General features: G+C 42.9%; 1 protein-coding gene across 4 annotated transcripts; it reads left to right on the top strand.

Annotated features, from left to right (window-relative positions):
- Positions 1 to 1,619: 1,619 nt before the first annotated feature.
- YEATS4 (YEATS domain containing 4) lies at positions 1,620 to 7,840 on the top strand. 4 transcript variants are annotated; one of them, XM_086471871.1, is made up of 8 exons: positions 1,620 to 1,685; positions 1,859 to 1,978; positions 3,202 to 3,268; positions 3,368 to 3,462; positions 4,185 to 4,298; positions 4,909 to 5,001; positions 5,079 to 5,166; positions 7,279 to 7,840. In XM_086471871.1, exons 1-8 carry the CDS (start codon positions 1,635 to 1,637, stop codon positions 7,446 to 7,448), a joined length of 798 nt encoding a protein of 265 aa, XP_086327997.1. In that variant the 5' UTR covers positions 1,620 to 1,634; the 3' UTR covers positions 7,449 to 7,840. The 4 variants fall into 4 exon arrangements, with proteins under 4 accessions (XP_086327997.1, XP_086328018.1, XP_086328008.1 ...); XM_086471892.1 differs by lacking the exon at positions 4,185 to 4,298 and having other exon boundaries at positions 5,088 to 5,166; XM_086471882.1 differs by lacking the exon at positions 4,185 to 4,298.
- Positions 7,841 to 22,780: the final 14,940 nt, after the last annotated feature.

Raw genomic sequence — 22,780 nt, 5'->3', positions numbered from 1 at the left:
GAGACAGCTGGTGGGCTTATCCAGAGATCCTGGCACAAAACCACGTCAACATGGACCTCTGGCTTCCTTCAGCCCAACGGTCAGGCACGTTCCTTTGCCCCAAAGTGAATCAATAATGAAAAGTAACGTCAGATGCTCTTCAGGCCTGCCACTTCCAGTAGTGAACATGGTTTTTAGAGTCTTCTGTCCTCCGTTGCTGTTTGGAGTACTGTGGGAAGCTGTCTGCCTTCCTACAAGAACAAGAAAACATTTTGATCATATGTTCTGTTATATTCAGCTACGTGGGAAAACAAGGTAAATAACGGGTCCTGCTAAGCCAACATGTCTTGACAAAGACAAGGACCACTCTCACAAGCTGCTCACACCTAAGCACATGAAATGGTGTCAGTTATTTTTTAATCCCTGTTCACCCTGTGGTTGTTACTTGCATACAACTTTGAACCAGAAACTTGTTAGCTTACAGTGTAATATCCCTTCTGCTGGGGACAACTATTTGTACAACTATTTGCACAACTGAATAGTTATCTACCAAGAAGACCAACTGACAATGCAGTTATTTACTCATGAGCAAAGGAGCTTGGCTTCAGATTAACCACAAAATGGTGGCAGAAAGTAGTTTGTTGTCACCCCAGTAGCCTCATTCTATATTTTATCTTGCAAAGACAAACGCATTTGGGGAACAAGTCTTATGAGGAGCAGCTGAGGGAACTGGGGTTGTTTAGTCTGGAGAAGAGGAGGCTGAGGGGGGACCTTATTGCTCTCTACAACTACCTAAAAGGAGGTTGTAGCGAGGTGGGGGTCAGTCTCTTCTCCCAACTAACAAGAGATAGGACAAGAGGAAATGGCGTCAAGTTGTGGCAGGGGAGGTTTAGATTGGACATTAGGAAAAATTTCTTTACTGCAAGAGTGGTCAAACATTGGAACAGGCTGCCCAGGGAGATAGTGGTGGAGTCACCATCCCTTGAGGTGTTCAAAAAAACGTGTTGATGTAGTGCTTCTAGACATGGTTTAGTGGGCATGGTGGTGCTGGGTTGACAGCTGGACTTGATGATCTCAGAGGTCTATTCCAGCCTCATGATTCTATGGTTCTATGAAATACAGCATCCTCTTGCAGCCTAGTTTATTTTGCATCATTTGTGGACCTGCTTCGCTGGGCTTCCTCTGCTCATTCTGGTGGCTGAAAGCCGAAAGCCGCCACAGGGAAATTCTTTGCTTTCCCTCAGAAACTCGGAAGAGAGGCCCACACGAACTGCCGCGCACCTCCAGCTCTCGGGTTTGGTCTAGAGGACAACAGGACGGCGGCTGTACCACGGAGGGCCCCGCCGGCCCCGCTCCGTCGGGGCAGGGTGTCTCGTCTGACCGGGCACCGCGTGGGAACGGCAGCAACACCGGTGAACGCCGGCTTAACGCTCGCAGGCTGCCAACGACCCCGAAAGCAGACACCAAACCGTCCCAGCTCCCGCTCCCCCGGCCTGCCCCCGCCGTGACGCCAGCGCGCCGCCGGAAGCCGCGGGGGATGGCGGTCGCGGGGCGGCGGCGGAGGCGGCCGGGCCGGGCCTGGCGGGGCCTGGAGGCCGCGGCGCGGGAGCTGAGCGCGGGCGGCGCGGCTGCGGGCGGCGCCCCCCCGGGGCAATATGTTCAAGAGAATGGCTGAGTTCGGGCCTGACTCCGGGGGCAGGGTGAAGGTGCGGGTCCGGGCCCGGCGGGGCGCGGGAGGGGAGGGGCTCGGCCGCGGCGGGCGGGAGTTGCTCCGCGGGGCCTCTGCAGGCACAGTCGGGCTGCGGATGGCAACTCGGCGAGCGCCTTTCACAACGCGGCCGTTGTGGTTCTCTTTCTGTGATGTTGGGTTTTCTTTAAGGGCGTTACCATTGTGAAGCCGATCGTGTACGGAAACGTCGCACGGTATTTTGGGAAGAAAAGAGAAGAAGATGGTCACACTCACCAGTGGACGGTTTACGTCAAGCCTTACAGAAACGAGGTGAGGCGTCAGCGGGACGGTGGTCGCCGGCCGTGCCCTGCCCTGCCCGGGGCTGCGGCAGGGGCCGGAGGCGGGAGCAGGTCCGGGAGAGTGCCTGCCTCCCTCCCTGCCTGCCTCCCTGCCTCCCTGCCTGCCTCCCTGCCTGCCTGCCTGCCTGCCTCCCTGCCTGCCTCCCTGCCTGCCTCCCTCCGTGCCTGCCTGCCTGCCTCCCTGCCTGCCTGCCTCCCTGCCTGCCTGCCTCCCTGCCTGCCTGCCTCCCTGCCTGCCTCCCTGCCTGCCTCCCTGCCTGCCTCCCTGCCTGCCTCCCTGCCTGCCTCCCTGCCTGCCTGCCTCCCTGCCTGCCTCCCTGCCTGCCTCCCTGCCTGCCTCCCTGCCTGCCTCCCTGCCTGCCTCCCTGCCTGCCTGCCTCCCTGCCTCCCTGCCTGCCTGCCTCCCTGCCTCCCTGCCTGCCTCCCTGCCTGCCTCCCTGCCTGCCTCCCTGCCTGCCTCCCTGCCTGCCTCCCTGCCTGCCTCCCTGCCTGCCTGCCTGCCTCCCTGCCTGCCTCCCTGCCTCCCTGCCTGCCTCCCTGCCTGCCTCCCTGCCTGCCTGCCTGCCTCCCTGCCTGCCTCCCTGCCTGCCTCCCTGCCTCCCTGCCTGCCTGCCTCCCTGCCTGCCTGCCTGCCTCCCTGCCTGCCTGCCTCCCTCCCTGCCTGCCTGCCTCCCTCCCTGCCTGCCTGCCTCCCTCCCTGCCTGCCTGCCTGCCTCCCTCCCTGCCTGCCTGCCTCCCTCCCTGCCTGCCTGCCTCCCTCCCTGCCTGCCTGCCTCCCTCCCTCCCTGCCTGCCTCCCTGCCTGCCTCCCTGCCTGCCTCCCTGCCTGCCTCCCTGCCTGCCTCCCTCCCTGCCTCCCTCCCTGCCTCCCTGCCTCTCGGCAGGGAGGAAGGGGCAGAAGGCTGGTGGGTTTCCAAAGGGAAAAATGAGAGGGAGTGCATCTTACGCTTACATTTTTGGAGTGGTCTTTCCAGGCCAGGGGAAAACTGGGGAGCGTTCGTGGGGACAAAAGACTTGACAGACCTGTGTGCCACTACTAACTGCCGGGTTTTCCTGCTTGTTTTCTTACTGCGTTTAAACTCAGAAGAAAGGCAGTGTTTACGTCAGAAGAAATGACAGGCGTGTAGGAGGTATGAATGAACAGTAGTTTGGTGTGCTGTGTCAATAATCAGAGATAACAACGTTTCTGTTTTAGGATATGTCTGCCTATGTGAAAAAAATTCAATTCAAGTTGCACGAAAGCTACGGTAATCCTTTAAGAGGTGGGTTTTTCATTTGGGCATTTGTTCCTAGACCTCAGATTTTGATTAGTTCCACTGAGGCTTTATCACCTGTGTTAACACCTCTGTTTCCTACTGCAGTTGTTACCAAACCACCATATGAAATCACTGAAACAGGCTGGGGTGAATTTGAAATAATCATTAAGATATTTTTCATTGATCCAAATGAAAGACCTGTAAGTACATTGCACTTTTAATTAATTATGATGGCCTAAAACTGTGCTGTGGGGTATTGCTGGTCAAAATAAGTCCCATCAGCCATGGAAGTAATAAAGCATGTTCTTGTAATGCGTTTAGTGGTTGGCCACATTCTCCCATTTCTGTGCTCTACTACTGGCATTCATGGCTGCTTTTCCTGTGCTTGGCTTTTCTGACGTTTACTAATACGTGACCTTACCTGGGTTGAGCACATACTGAGGATTTCTCTTTCGTGTAGCTTTCAGGGTATTTGGCTATTTTATTTTATTTATTTTTTTTTCTCCTGTTGGCTTTGGTCAAAAAGCAGCAAAGGTACTTTACTAGCATTAGTCTTTTTCCTAAGAATAACAGGTTAAGACACTTCTCTAGTTGTGTAAAGCATTGGAATGAATTTCTTTCTTCCCATCCTGTGTTTTAGACATATCTTGCAGGTTTGTTTATCCAGGTTTAAGTAGGAAACTCAGTTACCATATTTTAGGGGAAGGAGATGTTTACAGAAGGACTGAGTTCCTTCTGGCACGTGAACTACGGCAATCCTTTTGCTTTAGCCCTTTATTAATTTTTTTTTTGGCCAAATGAGGCAAAACCTGAATTTTATGTTTTTCTTGAATGTGTGAAAACTGATACTAAACTGTAAAGGGCTCCCTGTGCTGTTGTGCTCAGTAGCATCCTGACCTGTTGTATTTAATTCTGTTCGCAGCTTGAGCAAGCTGTCGCAAAGTTGTTTGGGTGTTTTCCTTTTCTGGCAGTTCTTGGAAGGCCGTTTCGGTGCCTGCCATGTTCTTCCTTTCCAGGAAGCACCAGCCGGCGTAAGGTACCGCTCTCTTCCACGACCGTTCACGGCCCTGTTCGTGGAAGGGAAGAACGGTGGGCTGTGTGTCCTCTTCCCAGGCCATGGTCCAAGCAGTCCGTGGTTCCTTGGAGCTGGGCAGAAGGATCCCAGTCCTCCCCAGCTCCTGCCATTTGCAGTGCAGTAATGGAAGAGTGACTCCGCAGAGGGAAGTTTCAGTGCAAAGCTATTCTCGTCCCCCCCCCGCCCCCCCTGCTGTTTTTCGTTCCCAAGAAGGGACGATAAGGTCACAGAAAGCGCTTTCTAACTGATTAATTGGCAAAGTTGGCTTGAACTAAATCATCTGTTGGGGAATGTTTACGAGAAGGTCATCTTAGTAGTTTTTATACACCAATCCTAAACCACTTGCCCAGACATTTTTTAAAGAGTCAAGAAGCCTTTGGATAGTTGGTGTGTTTACCACAAATATTTAAGTAATTCTGCTGAAGTTATATGACATTTATCTTTGCACTCCTAAAAGACTTTTAAATTCTATACAATTGTTCAATAAGAACAAATACTGCTTGTTGATACCTAGAAGAAGATTTGTGTTTCCCTACAACTGTCAAGCTAATAAAATTCTGTCTTTATGTAGGTAACCTTGTATCACTTGCTGAAGCTTTTTCAGTCTGATACCAATGCCATCCTGGGAAAGAAAACTGTAGTTTCTGAATTCTATGACGAAATGGTATGAAAATTTTTAATGTAGTCCTTACTTTATTTTTGAGAGTATTAGTGATACCATGTATTTTTCTCTTTTGTTAGATATTTCAGGATCCTACTGCGATGATGCAGCAGCTGTTAACAACGTCTCGTCAGCTAACGCTAGGTGCCTATAAGCATGAAACAGAGTGTAAGTTGAAAATTAGAATATTTTAATTTTATAAATTACCAATAGTTGGGTTTACTTTCTTTTTTTCTGGGCTGTGACAGTACAATGGATTTGGATGCTGCTAAAAAGTGATGGTTTTGCATTGAGTTAGCTTCAACTTCTGCAAAGATACTAATACTTATTTGAAAGCATAAGATTTTCTGATTTGTATGCCTGCAGGGCGGGGGGGGGAGGATTTATGAATTATTCAGTATGAAGAGTGATGGCATGATCTGTGCCTAGTTTCACATCTTTGAAATGAGTTAAAACAGAATAAACTAAGGCCACTGCATTTGTGGTACTGTTTCGTTCAGCTCATCGGGATGTTGACTGCGAGCAAAGATCACACTTTAAGCACTGAAATACAGAACAGTTTAAGTGAAAACGGCAGCCCTTGGGGATGAAGAGTAGTGTCTGAGAGCTCTTCCTGTCTTTTTCCCTTCTGTCTCATTCTGTAACTGTAGGTGATTTCATAACATAAGTCTTCAGTATAGCTTCATGGTCTTTGCGTCCTTTTTGTCTAATCTGTCTTTAAACCAGAATATTAAGGGAATTAAAGAAATAAAATCAAAATGCATTGATTCATAAAATAGAATGCATTTAGTGATGATTTCTGTTCTGATCTTCTAGATTTCATCTCTGAAATTTTCATCTTTTGATGAAATTTTTTTGGATGAAATTTCATTTCATCTTCTCCTCTCAGAAAGCAAACGTAATATTTATTGAGCCCAGATCCTGCCTTGTTAGTTACTAACTAATGCCATTGTAGTCCGGCTCACCTGGCCTTTGGCTTACCTGCATGTTCCACTAACAACAAGTGTCAGGTATTTTTAGGCAGTGAATACCTAGAGCTGAGAGTGGTTATGAGTTTGAAGCCCTACAAAGCCAGGGTTCTAGTGTGCCCTGTGTCTGTTTGGGTGTGTGGACATGTGAGCTACATGTGTTTTCTACCTCAGTTTAGCCAGTCTTGAGGTGGGTTTTTGTTATATTGCATGTTGTTACACTTCACGTGTAGAAAATGTTCAATAATTTGAATAATAAAAAAGTCTCGTCCGAATTTTAAACTTTTTTTTCTGACTTAAAATTTCTGGATATTTCTCCTGAGAGTAGATAGAAACTTTTAGTGGGTGTTTTGTATATACTTCTTTAAAATGTGCCACTGAAGCAGAAAAAAATTAAGATTTTGGGTGTTTTTTTGCTACTGCCCACAATTATGTAATGTATGGGATATGAAGGGTATCTGTGGCCTCCATGGATTTGTTTGTTTTATCAGCTTTGTCAAAAAACTTGTTCATGAACAAATTAAAAAAAAAAAAAAAAAAAATAGGACATGTCAATAAATCAGATCGAGATGTCCTAGTGTCAGATATTTGTAAAAGCAAAGGCAAAAAATCTTTTAGATACGTAGAATTAAAACTCCAGTGAGAGGGAGAGTAGGAAGTGGTTACAGTACATAGAAAACGAACCACAGGTAGGATGCAGAGGCATCTCTGGAGGCCACCTTGTCCAGCCCCCTGCCCAAGCAGGGCCACCAGGATCAGGTTGCCCAGGGCTGTGTCCTGATGGCTTTTGAATATCTCCAAGGATGGAGGCTCCACCTCGGAACCTCCCTGGGCAGCCTGTGCCAGTGCTCGGTCACCCTCACAGTGAAAAAAAGTTTCCTTATGTTCAGGGGAAACCTCCTCTGTTTCAGATTTGCCCATGGCCTCACGTGCTGTCGCTGGGCACCACATATAAATTACTTGTAATGCTCTGTAATCTCCCATTTATTTGTGTCGCCATGTCAGGGTTTTTTTCCCCCTACTTAATCTTCAAAAAGATCTGGAAAATGATTTAGTGACTTATATAAATCCATCCACAAAACTGCTGAATGAGGCCACAGAACAAGCTTTCTTTTTTTTTTTTTTCCCTTTTTTTTAATTCCAGCGGTCTTTTTGGATACCATTTTCCTACAATCATTGCACTTCTAAGGCTAACAGTAATAGATTTGTTCAGGATACACACCATCCAAATTACTGTTGCAATTTTAAAATAAATAATAATTACAACTTTTCATCATGCTTAAGTATTTATTCTTCTTTATCACCACTACAGTTGCAGATCTTGAAGTAAAAACCAGGGAAAAGCTGGAAGCTGCCAAAAAGAAAACTAGCTTTGAAATTGCTGAGCTTAAAGAAAGACTAAAAGCAAGTCGTGAAACCATCAACTGTTTAAAGAATGAAATCAGAAAACTTGAAGAAGATGATCAGTCTAAAGATATGTGACAAGGGTTGACTAGATAAAGAGCCTGTACTGAAAACGGAAGGACTTCAGTCATGGAATTTTATGTGTTCTCTTGAATTTTGTAACTGAGACTATGTGAGTTTCACTTGCAAATGGTTGATGTACATGGCGGTCGGCTTCGTAAATGGAAGAAGAAAGAATGTATCCTTGGTTTATAGTTAAAATCTGTGGTTACTTAACGATTTATTTCAAGTAGAAGGGGTCTTGGAGACCAGACTACTTTTTTTTTTTTTTTTTTTTTAACTGCATTTGAGTGGTGTATAAAAACTTTGTATTAAGTCTTATATTAGTTCAATGTGATTTTACAAAATGCTGGTGTTTACTTTTTTACTTGTTTTTTTTTCTACTGATTGTTTAGAGATGCATCTTTAAAGCTGAGAATAAAATATGCAGTTTTTTATTTTAATATTTTTTGTCTCTGTCCAGTTGCAGGCTTCAAGAGCAATTGTGAATAGCATAGCCTGATCTGAGGCAGAGGTTGAAATACATTCGTGTGCAAATTGCTTTAGTCTGGTTACAGGGATTTCTGCATGTCGGTCTGATACCAGCCCAGTGAAAAAACTTTCTGGAAACAGGATACTAAATAACTTGTATATCTACAGATAAGAGTTTCTAGCCCCCTATCTGCTTTAACACATATAAAAGCATCAATTCTACAAGTTATGCCCAGAAGCAGGAAATTACTACGGTCCTGTTTTTTTGTAGAGGTTTGTTTAACTGTACTGCATTTATTAAGTAGCTAGCAAGTGATCCCCCTGAGAAATCAGTACGTGGTCTTTTGCCTGCAACGTCTCTTTTTTTTTTTTTTTTTTTCCTCCTTTTGTAGAGGTAAAAGAGCCTGATGGAGGTGATTTTGAAAAGGCTTGGGCATCTTTTCTACTGCTTTAAGATACTATGTTGAGTAACCTCTGCTAGAGAGTCAAACATCCCCCATCCCCTCTGCCATAGAAAACAATATTGTCAGTGCTTTGAGAACGAAGCACAAATTCCTTCATATTTGAAATGATGATTGGCTTTTACCAGGGCTTGGTAAAGATTTAGAATTTAAACAGTTTCAACACTCAATAAGTAGACACATTTTTAATTAAGAAAAATAACCATTAAAACTTGGCATATTTAGTTTATGGTATTATGTATACACATAGGTTGAGGAACAGCTTGTACCAGTGGTGTCTGCACAGATCCTTCCCAGCACTGCAGACTATCCAAATTTTTCTAAAGCTGGTTTGGTTTATTGATTCGGTAGACAATTTCCTTTTAAGCAGTAGCTGAAGAAGAATGTGCTAGGCAATTTCAGTACAGTAGAAGGTGCCATTTTCAGAGCTGTGCATAATAAAGACTGGCACAGGCCACAGTATGTTACACATTTTAAGGCTGAAAGAACACTTTTCAGTGCAAAGTTAAAAAATATTTATACAATTTTCTTTTGATACCTTATTATTCAGAGTGGATTTTTGGCTGCTTCCTTGTCTTTGACAACTATCAGCAGATTTTAAAGGAAAAATATAATGGGGTTAGCATGAAGTGAGTTCATCTGCATGTATTCTTTTAGCTTCTTGTGGATTTATTCCATTTCCTGAGGAGCTTTTTAAGGTCTGTTTGTGCATGTTGAGACAAAGAAGGGAATGGAAAGCACAGTTTTGGTGATACTAGGTTGTATTCCACAAGGGATGCCATCCAGAGGGACCTGGACAGGCGGGAGAGGTGGGGCCTTGCAAACCTCATGAGGTTCAACAAGGCTAAGTGCAAGGTCCTGCTCCTGGGTCGAGGTGATCCCAAGCGCAGACACAGGCTGGGCGATGAGTGGATGAAGAGTCGTCCTGGGGAGAAGGACTTGGGCATGCTGGTGGATGAAAGGCTGGACATGAGCCAGCAATGTGCGCTCACGACCCACAAAGCCAATTGCATCGTGGGCTGCATCAGGAGAAGTGTGGCCAGCAGGTTGAGGGAGGTGATTCTGCCCCTCTGCTCTGGGGGGGCAGACCCCACCTGGAGTACTGTGTTCCAGCTCTGGAGCCCCCAACACAATAAAGACATGGAACTGTTGGAGCGAGTCCACAGGAGGGCTACCAAGATGGTCAGAGGGTTGAGCACCTTTCCTACAAGGGCAGGCTGAGAGAGTTGGTCTTGTTCAGCCTGGAAAGAAGGCGGCTCCGGGGAGACATTATAGTGGCCTTCCAGTACCTGAAGGGGGCCTACAAGAAGGCTGGGGAGGGACTTTTTACAAGGGCCTGCAGTGACAGGATGAGGGGTAATGGTTGGAAGCTGGGAGAGGGCAGGTTTAGACTAGATATAAGGAAGAAGTTGTTCACCCTGGGGGTGGTGAGGCACTGGAAGAGGTTGCCCAGAGAAGCTGTGGCTGCCCCCTCCCTGGCAGTGTTCAAGGCCAGGTTGGATGGGGCTTGGAGCAACCTGGTCTAGTGGAAGATATCCTTGCCCATGGCAGGGGGCTGGAACTGGATGATCTTTGAGGTCCCTTCCAACCCAAACTGTTCTATGATTCTATGGTTCTATATTATCTTCATACTGTCAGTTAAAATAGTACTAATGTACAGCAACTCAGATGGAATATGAAATAGGTTCTGCAAGAACAGGTCTGCTGCAACAGGCTTGAACAGACCAAAAAAGAATGGAGTGGTACATTTCGAGTCCAATGTTTTCATAGGAGCCTAAGGTATCCTTTTTGTTTACATTTTTAATAACATCTAATCAACAGCCTAGTATTTAACTTTACAGACGCAATGATCCGGGCTCTACTGTTAGTAGCCATTAACATGCTAGACCAGTGATGTAATTTTTGTTTGCAGTTAGTGGTTCTCCCCCCTCCCGAGTTTTTCTTTCAACCTTTTGTTTGGGTTTTTTTTTTTGATCTCCTTTTGCTGTCTCTAAAGATCATACCAAAAATCATTAGGTTTCACTGTCAATACTAAGGCAAGAAAATTGCCCTAACATCTGTCTGTGCTGAGCTGTTACTGTTGATAGAAAACAGGAAGAATAGCTTCTGCTTTACAAAGTTCCTTATTATGTTCTGTGTTTTCATTAGAAAATACTTTCTTCAGATGCTGAGAAAGCACCTGAGCCCTGCATTAGGCAGTAATTAAATTCTGGAAAAAGTTCATGAGAATTAAGCGGTTTAGGATTTTTTGGCTTGAGAATAAATGTGAAAAAAAACCACCTACTTCCCTGCATTGGACAACTAAACCTATACATGCAACTACATGGTTCTCCATTAATAGATAGGTTGTGTTTGGACCTATGTGTTCTGCCGTTAAAAGCTGTTGAAGCAAGCACCTGATTGATACAGCGTGTGTACACAGTACAGGCACAATAGAGCGTCGACCTTCTAGTGCGTATCCTGTTCAAAGTTACTGGAACTGGAATAGAGTGGGGCACCTAAGGACACCGTTGCATTTGACCTCCATTGCCTTGAAAAAGAAAAACCCAAACGCCACGCTCCGCTTTATTTTTGGCAGCCCTATGAAGATGTGATTCCAGACAAATACTTAACAGTTTGTGCTTGCCAGGGACGCTAACTTTTAAATGCTAAAAAAATATCCCTCGTTATGCTATAGGTACAATTTGGTATCACTGAATTGCACAGTAATTTGTCCAATTGCCTACACCGAAGCTTTAAGCTCCACTTGAAGTAACCCCTTGGTAGGTAAAGATAAAACATGGTTTATCTCAGTTTATGTGCTTACTGTTACCAATTTTACCCATGAGGAATTTTTGCTTCAGGCATCAAACATGCAAAGCTGGTGGTTACTGTCATTGCCGTAAAGACTTGGGGGTTTTATGTGTTTTAGCTAAGAAAGACAGATTAATAGCCACCACGGTAATTTGAGACACTGCCTGCTTACTCACTACCCGGTATTATTTATTGCTCGTCCTTTTTTTACCTAGCTCCACCTCATATAACTTGCTTCTTTGCCTTTGGGTTTGGCACACTGCAGTTTACAGTTAGACTGTGAAGTTGTATAAGGCTGTGCCCAGAAGGTTTCTCATCAAAAGTGCCAGTATCTGACAGGAGATGTGTTAATACACTTGATTCAAAGATTTGCTTGAGAATTTTTGTGGTTAGTAGATACAGGCCTGGAAGGAACATTAAGTCACCCTGTTCCTTCTCTTTCTGGACAGCTGCTGGTAATAACCCCAACCTAAAGACACTTTTGCTGCTCGTGCATTTAATCCACATTAACTGCACCACTGTTTGTTTGCTTCTTAACGGGAATAGAGATTTAAGAGCATTTCAGGCTGTTTTCAGACACAAGGTGGTTTTCCAAACACCAGGTGGCAGGTATGTCCAAAATATTCTTCAGTCTCAACAGCATTTTAATTACTGGGATTTTGGCAGATCTGTGATATCTTTGGTTGATCTCATTTGCTTTGAGACTTGATCATCTGATTGGACAACTTGTATCTGTTTCTGTAGAGATGACCAAATTATCTCTTGTATATTATGAAACTGTTCAGCAGCCTTGTGAGCAAATCAAATATGCTCTGCCAGGAAGCAAAAAAAAAGCGTGACCGTCTGTTTGCAATGTTTGTTCATTTGGCAAGGGAAGCATCTTTCAAATACAAACCTCTGGGGTTGTTTTGAGTTTTTTTTTTATTTTCAGGCCGAGATTGTGTGACAATATGAACGAACAAAACATAACTTAGGTATGCAACTGGTCTGCATGCTTTGCTTGTACTCAGTTGTAGGTGCAAAATGGCAGGAATTTCCACAAGTAGTTACCTTTTTAAACTTAATGTTGATAGAGTTAAGGTTCTTTGATGATTTTCTGCTTAATGAATAGTATGAATGAACCTTTGGCTTCCAGGTATGTTTAAACTTTTAATTTTCCTGAATACAATAGGGAAGAACAGCTTAAATAAGGGAAGAAGAGAGAATTAGGATGGTAAAAAAGAACAGCAACAGTGAGAAATGCTTGTTATATACACATCGAGATATAATTAGCTGAGATTTATTTTAACATTCATTTGATACCTTTACACTATTTCCATTTTAAAATGTTTCAAGCTAGAACATGAAATTATGTAAGTTTCTAGCGACACAGTCTTGCCTGTGCAAATAGCTAATACACATCCACAATTAAAATTTACGTTTCAATTTTCATAGGAAAAACCTCTTGAATGCTTAGTGATTAGGCCATAAAAAGAACTCATTAACATTGGAATATGCAGTATTTGTCCTACTCCCTCCCTGATAATTGCTATACTTCTTAAGGTGTTCATGTGTTAAATGAGTGGCTGGCACTTCACACAGTTGTGGAGAGTTCTGTCCTTTAGGACAGAAACAAATTTCATCTGATCTCCGGGCTTCTGCTTTGTGAATGTTTTCACCTGAAGTGATCAGTAGCTTTCTTCTTCAATGTCTAATTCTGCGATGTCTGGCAAATCTCAGGTTTTTTCACACTCTACAATTCAGCTTTTTTTCAAATAGCACATTTTATTTAACCTCTGATCTAGAATGTTATTTAAATGCATGGGTTTTATTTAAACACGCTTCTGAATTTCTCAGTGAAACATTCTGGTGTCTTTATTCACAGGATCAAGAAACAAGACATACGGCTAAGAAAGGTCGTCTTCACCTGCCGAATTGATCGGACAAAACTGCACCTCAGTTTAATGACTCCAAAAGATTTTAAATAATTTCACAGTTAATTCATAGTTCCTAAGCTTGCATCTTTCAGCACTAGCATGCTAGGTAAATACAGGTGTTAAGAGTTGGCAAAACCAACAAGGTTTATGCCTCTATGCAGGTAACAAGGGCGACAGCTTTTGGACTCAAAATTTGGAGAATAAATTGTGCTGCAGCACTGCTGTTCCATGCACTGAGTCTGTCGAATGTAGCAGGGCCAGCATGTGGCTCCTTTTTGCTGTCTATGTTTATAAAAGCAATAATTAATCCAGGTCATTTTTATTTTAATCACTGTCCTGATTAGAGTGATAACTATGTCCCACCTACAGCTCCACTCAGGTCCTAAGCCACCTGAGCTCTGAGTAGGTAATATGGAGCATGTTGAAAAGTAAGATTTGAGGGGCTTGTGGTTAACTTTCGGTGTTATTTTCTGGTTTCTGTATGGAAGTCTATGTAGTAGTTAAAGCATTTACTCCGTAAGCTAAATATTCCTGAGGAAGACTGAATCTGCATCTCACAGTTCTTAGCCATGAGGTCAGGAGAGTACTCTCCATCACCACTATTCAGTCAGCTCTGCAGGACTTCTCTCAGACTGGACGGGGAACAGGTGAAGAAAAACCATAACCTCACGTAGTAATTAAGGCATTGGAGAAAACAAATTGAGCGCTTTTTTTTGAGCTGAAGAAAGCCACCATCTCAGAAAAGGGTTAGATCCTTCGTAAACAAACATGTCTAAATTAGGTGGAATTAATTTCCCATGATGTTCAGAAGTTACACACCTTTTTAGTGATTGTAGAAGAGATGTATATTTTGGACAAATTGGAACTGATTTTTCTCCTTCTTGCTAAAGGTTAGGCACATCTGCATGGTGAGGCAAGACACAGGATACACGCTTAAACCAGACAGACTGGACTTCACCACCCTCCTACGTAGCGTTTCAGAATGATCAAAGCATCTGCTGCTTTGCAAAGCTGCGTGGTTGCTCTGAATCTTCCTTTTTTAGTCCTTATCAGCACCAGCCAGGAACTGCAGCGTTAGATGAACACGGGCATCACCCTGGATCATGACAGAATGTCGTGGGCAATGTCAGAGGGCAAAACTGGTTTGGTGTGCACTCACCTGCCAGGCCTGCAAGTCAGCATGTGGCTGCTCCCCCTGGGCAGTAGTTTGTATTCTTTGAGCATGTCATCACTGGTCAGTCTGTTAGTCCTGTTTCTTGCTAGATTCATTCTACAGTATTTAACAGTCATGAGTCTGCAATTGCAAATAGCTAACACCGTCTAGCGGAATTTAAAATAAACTGTGTTTTAAGTTTTGCTTACTTTTTATTAATAAACAAGCAGTGACTCCTAGTCCTTGTGCATTTGCTGAGAATAGAGAAGATGATACATTTTTAAAGCTGTGAATTCTTCCTAGTAGGTTTGGTTTGGTTTTTTCTTTCCCTCAAAGATAAAAGTCAGAAACAAAGTCATTCCTGTAAAGATAATCAAATTAATTTATATGAGTTTCAGTGTTACTTTCTTGGAACAGGCTGTCACACTACATGTATTTTTAAATGGAAAAGCAGTAAAACTTTTCATGCTTTCATTGTCTGAAAAGTTAAATTTCATTAAAGTTTGTTTACAGTCTAATCTGACCCTGTACGGTACTAAATGCTTGCAAGTGCCCTGCTGCTGCATTTGGAGCTGGAAATGCTTAGTACTTCACTAAATAAACCTGACCTTCAATCCTTGTGAAGTCAGTGCGTTTCAATGAGACCTCTAGCGAATGAAGGTAATAAATCAGTAAACAAAGAAGCCACATTTTCACAGTAGAAGGGCCACTTCAGAAAAGGGCCACTTTAGTAATTTTTTTAACATTTCATGAGAGTTAGACTCCACAGCATTCCTTTACTGCTAAGGAAAAAACCCCAACAATCTAAGGCTTTTGGAAGTCTGATAGATTCCTACACATAAATTTAAACAAACAATTTTTTTTCAGTCTGTCACCTAGCCATTGTTGCTGTATGACCTCTTATTGACTTTGCAGTAAAATTATTTTCTTGTAGTGTATTTGTGATAACAAAATGGACAATTCCCCAAAGATTTGCCCTTTGTAAGTTCCATCTCTCTCCTCAGTTCCCATGCTACAGCTCCTTCAGCACTCAATAAGGAGTACTAAGAAATTATCTGTAAGACAAAAAGCAAAGTATGACTTGAGTTTGGTGCTGCTGCTGTTCCTTCCAGAGCTTTATCTGACATGCATGCTGTAGAGTGCTAGCTTCAGACTCTTACCTAAACCCAGAGATAGTTCATGTGACAACTCTGAATACAATTTGTAATCATCTAACAGCTGTCCACACACAAGCATGTTGAACTTGGTTAGCAGTCATTATACCTGTGTCACCTCTCCATGGCCTTGTGTAAAAATACCCCAAAACCCCCAAAACTCTGTGGCTGAACCTCTGTTGTAGTGTCCCTGATATCAAAATAAAATCTGCTGATCAACAGTATTTTAATACTGATTTTGACACTGTCTCTCACCACATCCTCATAGGTAAGCTTAGGAAGTGTGGGATAGACGAGTGGACAGTGAGTGGGATTGAGAACTGGCTGAGTGACATAGCTCAGATGGTTGGGATCAGCACCACTGAGTCTAGTTGAAGGCCTGTAGCTAGTGATGTTCTCCAGGGGTCAGTACTAGGTCCAGTCCTGTTCAACATACTCATCAACAACCTAGATGAAGGGACAGAGAGCACCCTCAGCAAGTTTGCTGATGATACAAGACCAGCAGCGGTGGCTGACACACCAGAGGGCTGTGCTGCCATTCAGCGAGACCTGGACAGGCTGGAGAGCTGGGCAGAGAGGAACCTGATGAGGTTCAACAAGGGCAAGTGTAGGGTCCTGCACCTGGGGAGGAATAACCCCATGCACCAATTCAGGCTGGGGGTCAACCTACTGGAGAGCAGCTCTGCAGAGAAGGACCTGGGAGTTCCTGTGGACAGCAAGTTACCCGTGAGCCAGCAATATGCCCTTGTGGCCAAGAAGACCAATGGCATCCTGGGGTGCATTGAGAAGAGTGTGGCCAGCAGGTTGAGGGAGGTTCTCCTCCCCCTCTACTCTGCTCTGGTGAGGCCACATCTGGAGTAATGTGTCCAGTTCTGGGCTCCCCTGGTTCAAGAGGGACAAGGAACTACTGAAGAGAGTCCAGTGGAGGGCTACAAAGATGATTAGGGGGCTGGAGCATCTCTCTTATGAGGAAAGGCTGAGAGAACTGGGGCTGTTTAGCCTGGAGAAGAGAAGACTGAGAGGGGACCTTATCAACACTTATAAATATCTAAAGGGTGGGTGTCAAGAGGATGGGGCCAGGCTCTTTTCAGTGGTGCCTGGTGACAGGACAAGGGGCATCAGGCACAAACTGGAGCACAGGAAGTCCTGCCTCAACATGAGGAAAAACGTCTTTACTCCGAGGGTGACAGAGCACTGGAACAGGCTGCCCAGGGAGGCTGTGGAGTCTCCTTCCCTGGAGATATTCAAGGCCCGCCTGGATGTGGTCCTGTGCAACCTGCTCTGAGTGAACCTTAGCGGGGGGGGGGGTTAGACTAGATGATCTCCAAAGGTCCCTTCTACCCTCTGCCATTCTGTGAATAGTAGTAGCATTTTGTAAACTGCATCTAATGCTAAATCATTGATGCACTGTGTCAGACACTTATCATTACAGCTTTGGTTGGAATTTCTGCCTAAAAAAACCCCACCACCAAATAAATCAACTCAGTTACTTGGGTGCATTCTGATCTCTTTACTGCTTTGTAGTCATACCTGGGTTTTGAGGATTGACTGTGGTTTACTCCACTTGGACTAGAATTGCCTAACTTCAGTAAAGACACTTTGTAATTGTGAAGCAGAACTGGATTTGAAATAACATTCTCATGATCAAAGATTCTAAGAAGCTTTTGTAGTAATTGGAGAATAACAACTATATAAAATGTGTTTGCTTCTCATATTTAAATTAAGCATAAAGATAAAATGCATGAGAGGCTTATTAAATGAGCATACAGATACTGCATCTGATAAGATCAAAGCAATTGAGTGGGATTTTAATTTAGGCATTTGACTGACTTTGTCTAAAAAAAAAAATGTTTTTGAAGTAATGCTGGCCTTGTTCCATAATATCTGAGAGGTTCACTCAGTTGTGGATTGCTCCACTGGGCTATTCCCTCCACTGCTGATATTATTTATATCACATCCTGAGAATAGTGTACATGTAAAATGCACAGGCAGAGTTCCAGGCCTGAAGGCCTTCAATCTAAATGGGCAATATAGAATGGGTGGTACAATAAATTGCAGTTCTTTACTTGAACTGTAAGCAACGTCTTTCAGCTCCAAAATTATACCCTTCATCCGCTTTGAACTGAAGAAGCATTCAGTACAGTTCTCATCCTGTGGCAACACAACTCAGTCTGACTATAGTGGGTAAGTGAAGTGACTCTGTCTATGTGTTTCACCACCCTTAACAAAATAGGCTTCTTATAAAAACTTAGTATTCCTGGAAGTCACTTGCATGAAAACTGTTCTCAAGGTTTTGAAAAAGGAGAGGGGGAAATAAGACTTGAGCCAAAACTCTCTGAAAATCTCCCATGTATATAAATAAGTCTTTGATTTGAGGGTTGGAGTGGGCATGCAGTTGTTAGGTATAGAACTAAGTAGCCTTGGGAAGAAAACTTAAGAACAAAACTCTAAGCATCTTGCTTCATTACTTTGACAAAATAAGTCTGTACCTGCTAATTGTGAGTGCAGAACAAAAAAACCCAAATACTTCAGGCTGCTTCACAGAGGTTTGCACTGACAAGTGAGTCTTAAATAAGACCGGGATATGCAGCCTGCCCTGAGCTCTAACACAAGGGGCAGCTATTTGAACATCTCAGGAAAGGCCAAGGGTGTGACAGAGGGAGAAGGAAAAAACCATCAAAGATCATCTATGGTTCACATTTACCAGTTCGGTTCTTCTGTCGTAACGAAGCTCTTCTCTGTGAAGGGAATGAAGCTTTCTTAGAAGCAGAATAAACTTCCCCAACAGCCAAAGAATCCAATTTTTCTCACTTTATCTTGAAGATCTGTTTCTTTGGTGTTCTTTAATGTAAACACAAGCCATTTTTTTCAAATGCTTCATTAAAGCAAAAACTGTTTTGTCGTTTTTCTCTTCCTGCTAAGAGGCAGTATGGAATATCAAAACCCCACAATTGGGACAAATCTCTCTCTATAGCAGCATTAGTCCCACCCGAATCAAACTGCTTTGGGAAAAATTCTATGAGCAAGACTTCCTTCAGGAGCAGGTCTCTATCCTTCAGACTCTTCCCCATACCTGTTTCTGTGTGAGAGAATGATGTTGGTATATATTTTGATTCTGTCCCTGATTTGGCTTAAAATATATGCTATTATACATAATTGAAGGGAAATTAATTATTTCTGCTTAAAATAATTATTGCTTAAAATACCATTAAATTAACAAGTCTGCTTTTATTTCCCTTGTTTCAAGCAATTATGTAGTTTGCTTCTACCAGATTTATGTATGAATTTAGGCAGTCCTAAAAGTGAGAAATAATATACTGGCTGCAAAATGAGGCACTGTAAAAGCAGCTTTATATTCCATTACCAGTAATTCTGCTTTGCCATACTTCATCTTTTCTTTTTCTTTGCCTCTTCTGAGGGAGCATGTCCAAAGTTATCTCACAGACTCTTATTTTCGCTGTCTCAGCTCTAATTTCAAAAGCTATTTTTTCAAGGGCTGGAGTGGTTCCTCACCTTGGATGGCCTGTTACCCTCACTTAGTGGTTTCTGCCCACATGGTAAGAAGGTTCTCACTTTCCTGAAGAAGCCCACTCCTATATACAAGGGAGAAATAAAAAAACCCCTGGCATTTATGTTTTTGTCTTAAAACGTCAGGCTATGATCAGTAGTTCAGCAGCAGCTTCATAAGCTGAGCCTCCCCCCAAGCAGGGGTGAGACCCTTCAAGAGAAGGGTAGGTAATATCTTTCACAGTCCTCCAATTTTCATCTGTCTGTATAAATCACGATGCTCAGTTATCCATTCACATCTAGAAGTGATTTTGGAGCACGTGGGACAAAGGCACATAAACTAAGGAGAGCAAAGCCTGCTGTACCAGTGTTCAGAACTGTTGATCTTGCACTTTCTTTGACCACTGCTTTCACTAACAAATTATGATTAAGAGGCAGGAAAGAAGAGTAATCCTGCCAGAGTCAGCTTGGGTTCCCTCTGCAGATTTACTGCTGAGCAGGCAGAGTTTTACAAGACAGAGAGTGTGTTTCACTGTTTTTCAACGTGACAATTTGACTTCTTTGGAGAAGCTTTTATTTCTTGCATAAAGTAATATATCCACCCCAGAGAAACTGCACAAGGTCACTGTGGGTCCAATTTACTTCACTATTTCCATCGAAGTTAATTTGAAGTAATGTATCTTATCTTTTCTACTCCAGATAGGGAAAACACTGGATGAGAACAAACACCATTATATCTGATTTTGCTAAGTCAGATCTATCATTGCTAGGGGAAAAAAAATCCAGGTTGCAACTTTGAATGTTCTTTTAAACGTTCCTCCTGAGCACACCAAAAGGCAATTCTCTTGAAAAAGCCAGAGTATCTCTCTCATTGCACAGGACAAAGTAACTTGTGTATTAGAGAAAGGAGTTTCAGAAAGGCAGATACATAACTCTGGTATGTAATGTAGATTAGAATTTGACATTAAAGACGATTTCCCAAAGACAATTCAGTCATTCTGCCAACCACAATGTCCCTTAGTTATGCAAATGACCAAGTAAAGCGGCGATTATCTGCCTATGCCAATGCAGATCTTTCCACCGCTGCTAACTATAAATTTCTGTGAAGGTACCTACTGCCCCTCTAGGCACTGGGTCCCCTCAGAGTAATTGTAACAATCTCTGAGCATGAAAAAAAAAAAAAAATTAAATGTAGTGCTGGAACCTGGAATGATTAATCCATCCATTCATGAAAAGCATCAAAAAGATACTTTGAAGGCTTTATTTAAAATATTCTATAAGTCATTCTGTAAGCTGATGGCAAAATACCTACCAGTAACAGCTGTTCTAGTACAAGTTTACATCAATTTGCCAGTTTTCTCACCATCTCAGATCCTTTATGTTGCCACGCTGTGGCCAGACTTTCTGCTACTGCAATGCTTTTCCTGGCTGGAAACCATGGCAGGACATATTCTTGTAAGGATGCAGGCCCAAGGAAAAAGTAGTGTTATTTTAAACATTTTCTCTCTAGTAGTCACCATTCGTAACTCACGACATATAATGTGAAAAGGCTGAGAAAACCATTGATTGATTTAAATCTGCCTTAATTTTTTACCAAAGGCAAAAACTCCACACACTGGTGCTTAATCATGCTTTGCATCATGTACAAGCATGCAGTTTTCCATACAAATTCCATAAGGTGTTTAATCTGCTATTGCAAAAATACTTATTTGCATACAATCACACCCTGCTGTGGTTTTAAATGTTTTCTGAGAATACATTTTGAGCCTATTATCTTAACCTCACTGCCTTTCTACCCACATATAGACTAGCAGACATGCAAACCCTTTAATTTTTATTCAGGCCTGACTGTAATTAAGTTGAAGTGCATTTGTTCTTTAAAACTATAGGACTCAGCTTATTCCATAAGTATTGTTAGTGAATGCACTGTCGTTAAGTTGCTGCGCTGTAGCAGGGTCTGCAGCTTACAAATAAAAGTTCTTATTGCAGGATAAAACAGTGATGGGCAGGTTTGGGTATTTTTGTAGTCCGAACTGTTTGTTCATGCCATGCATGTCAGCTGTTGTACAGAAGCAGCCAGTCACAAGCATCGCTATCTTATCTTCCAAAAATCTTAACCCAAATACCAAGAAGCACTGACCTTAGAGAAATCAGGCTGAAGAATATCTTTTTACTGACTTTCTTGTTGGAGACAGGTTTGATCCAGATGCAGAGAATATGCACTTCTACAATCACATCGTGTGACATGGCAGCACATGCTATGCTGGGTATACTCTTCCCCATCATTCAGTGTCTGACAAACTAATCATATATCATTTGTTTAAATAAGACATTGGAAGTAAAACCCAAAAATTGTAAGCATGGACGACAGTACTGTTTACTGACTCCTGCTATAGCTGCACCCTGACAAACAACTCCTCTTCTTGATGTATTTTTACAAAGTATTTCCACGACTACTGTCAAGCCACTAGACAGAAAGTACCATAGCTGACTCTTGCTTTCTTTAGGGAAAATCCAAAGCATGTTGTCCCCACTACATTCTTTATTAGTTAATCTAGACCAATATATTACACTTTTGTCAATTAATATATCATATGAAATAATGTATAGTTAGGGCACAAGCACATGGTAAAAGCCTATCTTAAGAAGACAGAACGATGACCTCAGGAGGCCACCTAGGACGACTGCTCAAAGCAGGGCCAGTTAGAGCAGATTGCTCGGGACCATGTCTAGTCAAGCTTTGAGTATCGCCCAGGAAGGAGGTCACACAACCTCTCTGGGCAAGTTGTTCCAATGTTTGACCACCCTCATGATACAAACAAACAAACAAACAAATCTATCTCTGTACCTAAGCAGAATTTCCCATGTTTCAACATGTGTGCATTCCCTCTCAGCCTATCACTGAGCACGTCTGAGAAGAATCCAGCTTCGTCTTCCATGCAGACAACCGCTGTAAGATCTTCTCTTAGCCGCCTCCTTAAGGCTGAACAGTATCAGTTCTCTCAGTCTTCTACAACACATAATTTTTCCAGTCCCCTGACCATCTTGGTGTCTCTGTCCTGTACTAGCTGCAAAATGGACATACTGTATCAGACTGCACAGGTATATACCCAACTCGCTTCTGAACTTAATGACCAGGACTAAAGAGTCAGGAAGATAATATAAAGAATGGGTCTGGTATAGCATAATGCTTCTTGATGTATATATATTCTGAGTTTTCAGTAAGTCGTTGCTTTTGGAAAATCTGAACCAAAGGCCACAGTATTCCATTCCATTTACTGCCGCCAATGCACTGCTTCCCTTTTGAGTTTAGTCTCTTTTTGAAAGTAGTGATAGTTTTAGCTTCCACATTTCTGGAAGCAGTCAGCTCCATACTTTAGTTCTGCAGCATCTGAAAAAACCCCTACCTTTTGGCTGTTTTAAACTTGCTGTCCATTATTTCCGCTGTGTGCTCACTTAGTAGAAAAAGTGAATGAGATCTCCCTACTTGTCTCCACAAACTACCATTTTATGTAATTCAACCATCTTCCCTCAGTCGCCCAGGCATTGTCACTTTTGTCCTTTTCCAACCGAAAAGTCCAAGTGTTGATAGTCATGTTTTAAACAGAAATCTTTCTCTATGTTCTATTATCTTTTCTACCTTTACCTTCCTTCCAACCCGGGAAACCAGACCTTCATATTGTTCTCTAGATGTGGCCATACCACTGACGTACACAAACATGTCACAATGTTTTCTGCTCCATTCTGTCTTCCTTTTCTAATAATTCCTGGTATTTTTTTACTTGGAACCAAAGTTTCCAAAGAATTACCTTAGAGACTCTAAGAACTCCTTCTTCAGCAATAATAGCATATGTAGAACTTACCATGAGGCTCATATAATTAAGATTGGTTTTGC

The sequence above is a fragment of the Leptosomus discolor genome, chromosome 1 (genome assembly GCF_034619465.1).
Source record: "Leptosomus discolor isolate bLepDis1 chromosome 1, bLepDis1.hap2, whole genome shotgun sequence".
Classification (NCBI taxonomy): domain Eukaryota; kingdom Metazoa; phylum Chordata; class Aves; order Leptosomiformes; family Leptosomidae; genus Leptosomus; species Leptosomus discolor.
The sequence above is the reverse complement of the archived record's forward strand: the minus strand, read 5'-3'. Positions and strand labels throughout refer to the sequence as shown.

Excerpts from the sequence above, each read along its gene's own strand:
- YEATS4 (XM_086471871.1), top strand. The coding sequence starts at position 1,635 with ATGTTCAAGAGAATGGCTGAGTTCGGGCCTGACTCCGGGGGCAGGGTG. Across the intron at positions 1,686-1,858 it reads ACTCCGGGGGCAGGGTGAAG|GGCGTTACCATTGTGAAGCC; the intron begins GTGCGGGTCCGG and ends GTTTTCTTTAAG. Across the intron at positions 3,269-3,367 it reads CTACGGTAATCCTTTAAGAG|TTGTTACCAAACCACCATAT; the intron begins GTGGGTTTTTCA and ends TTCCTACTGCAG.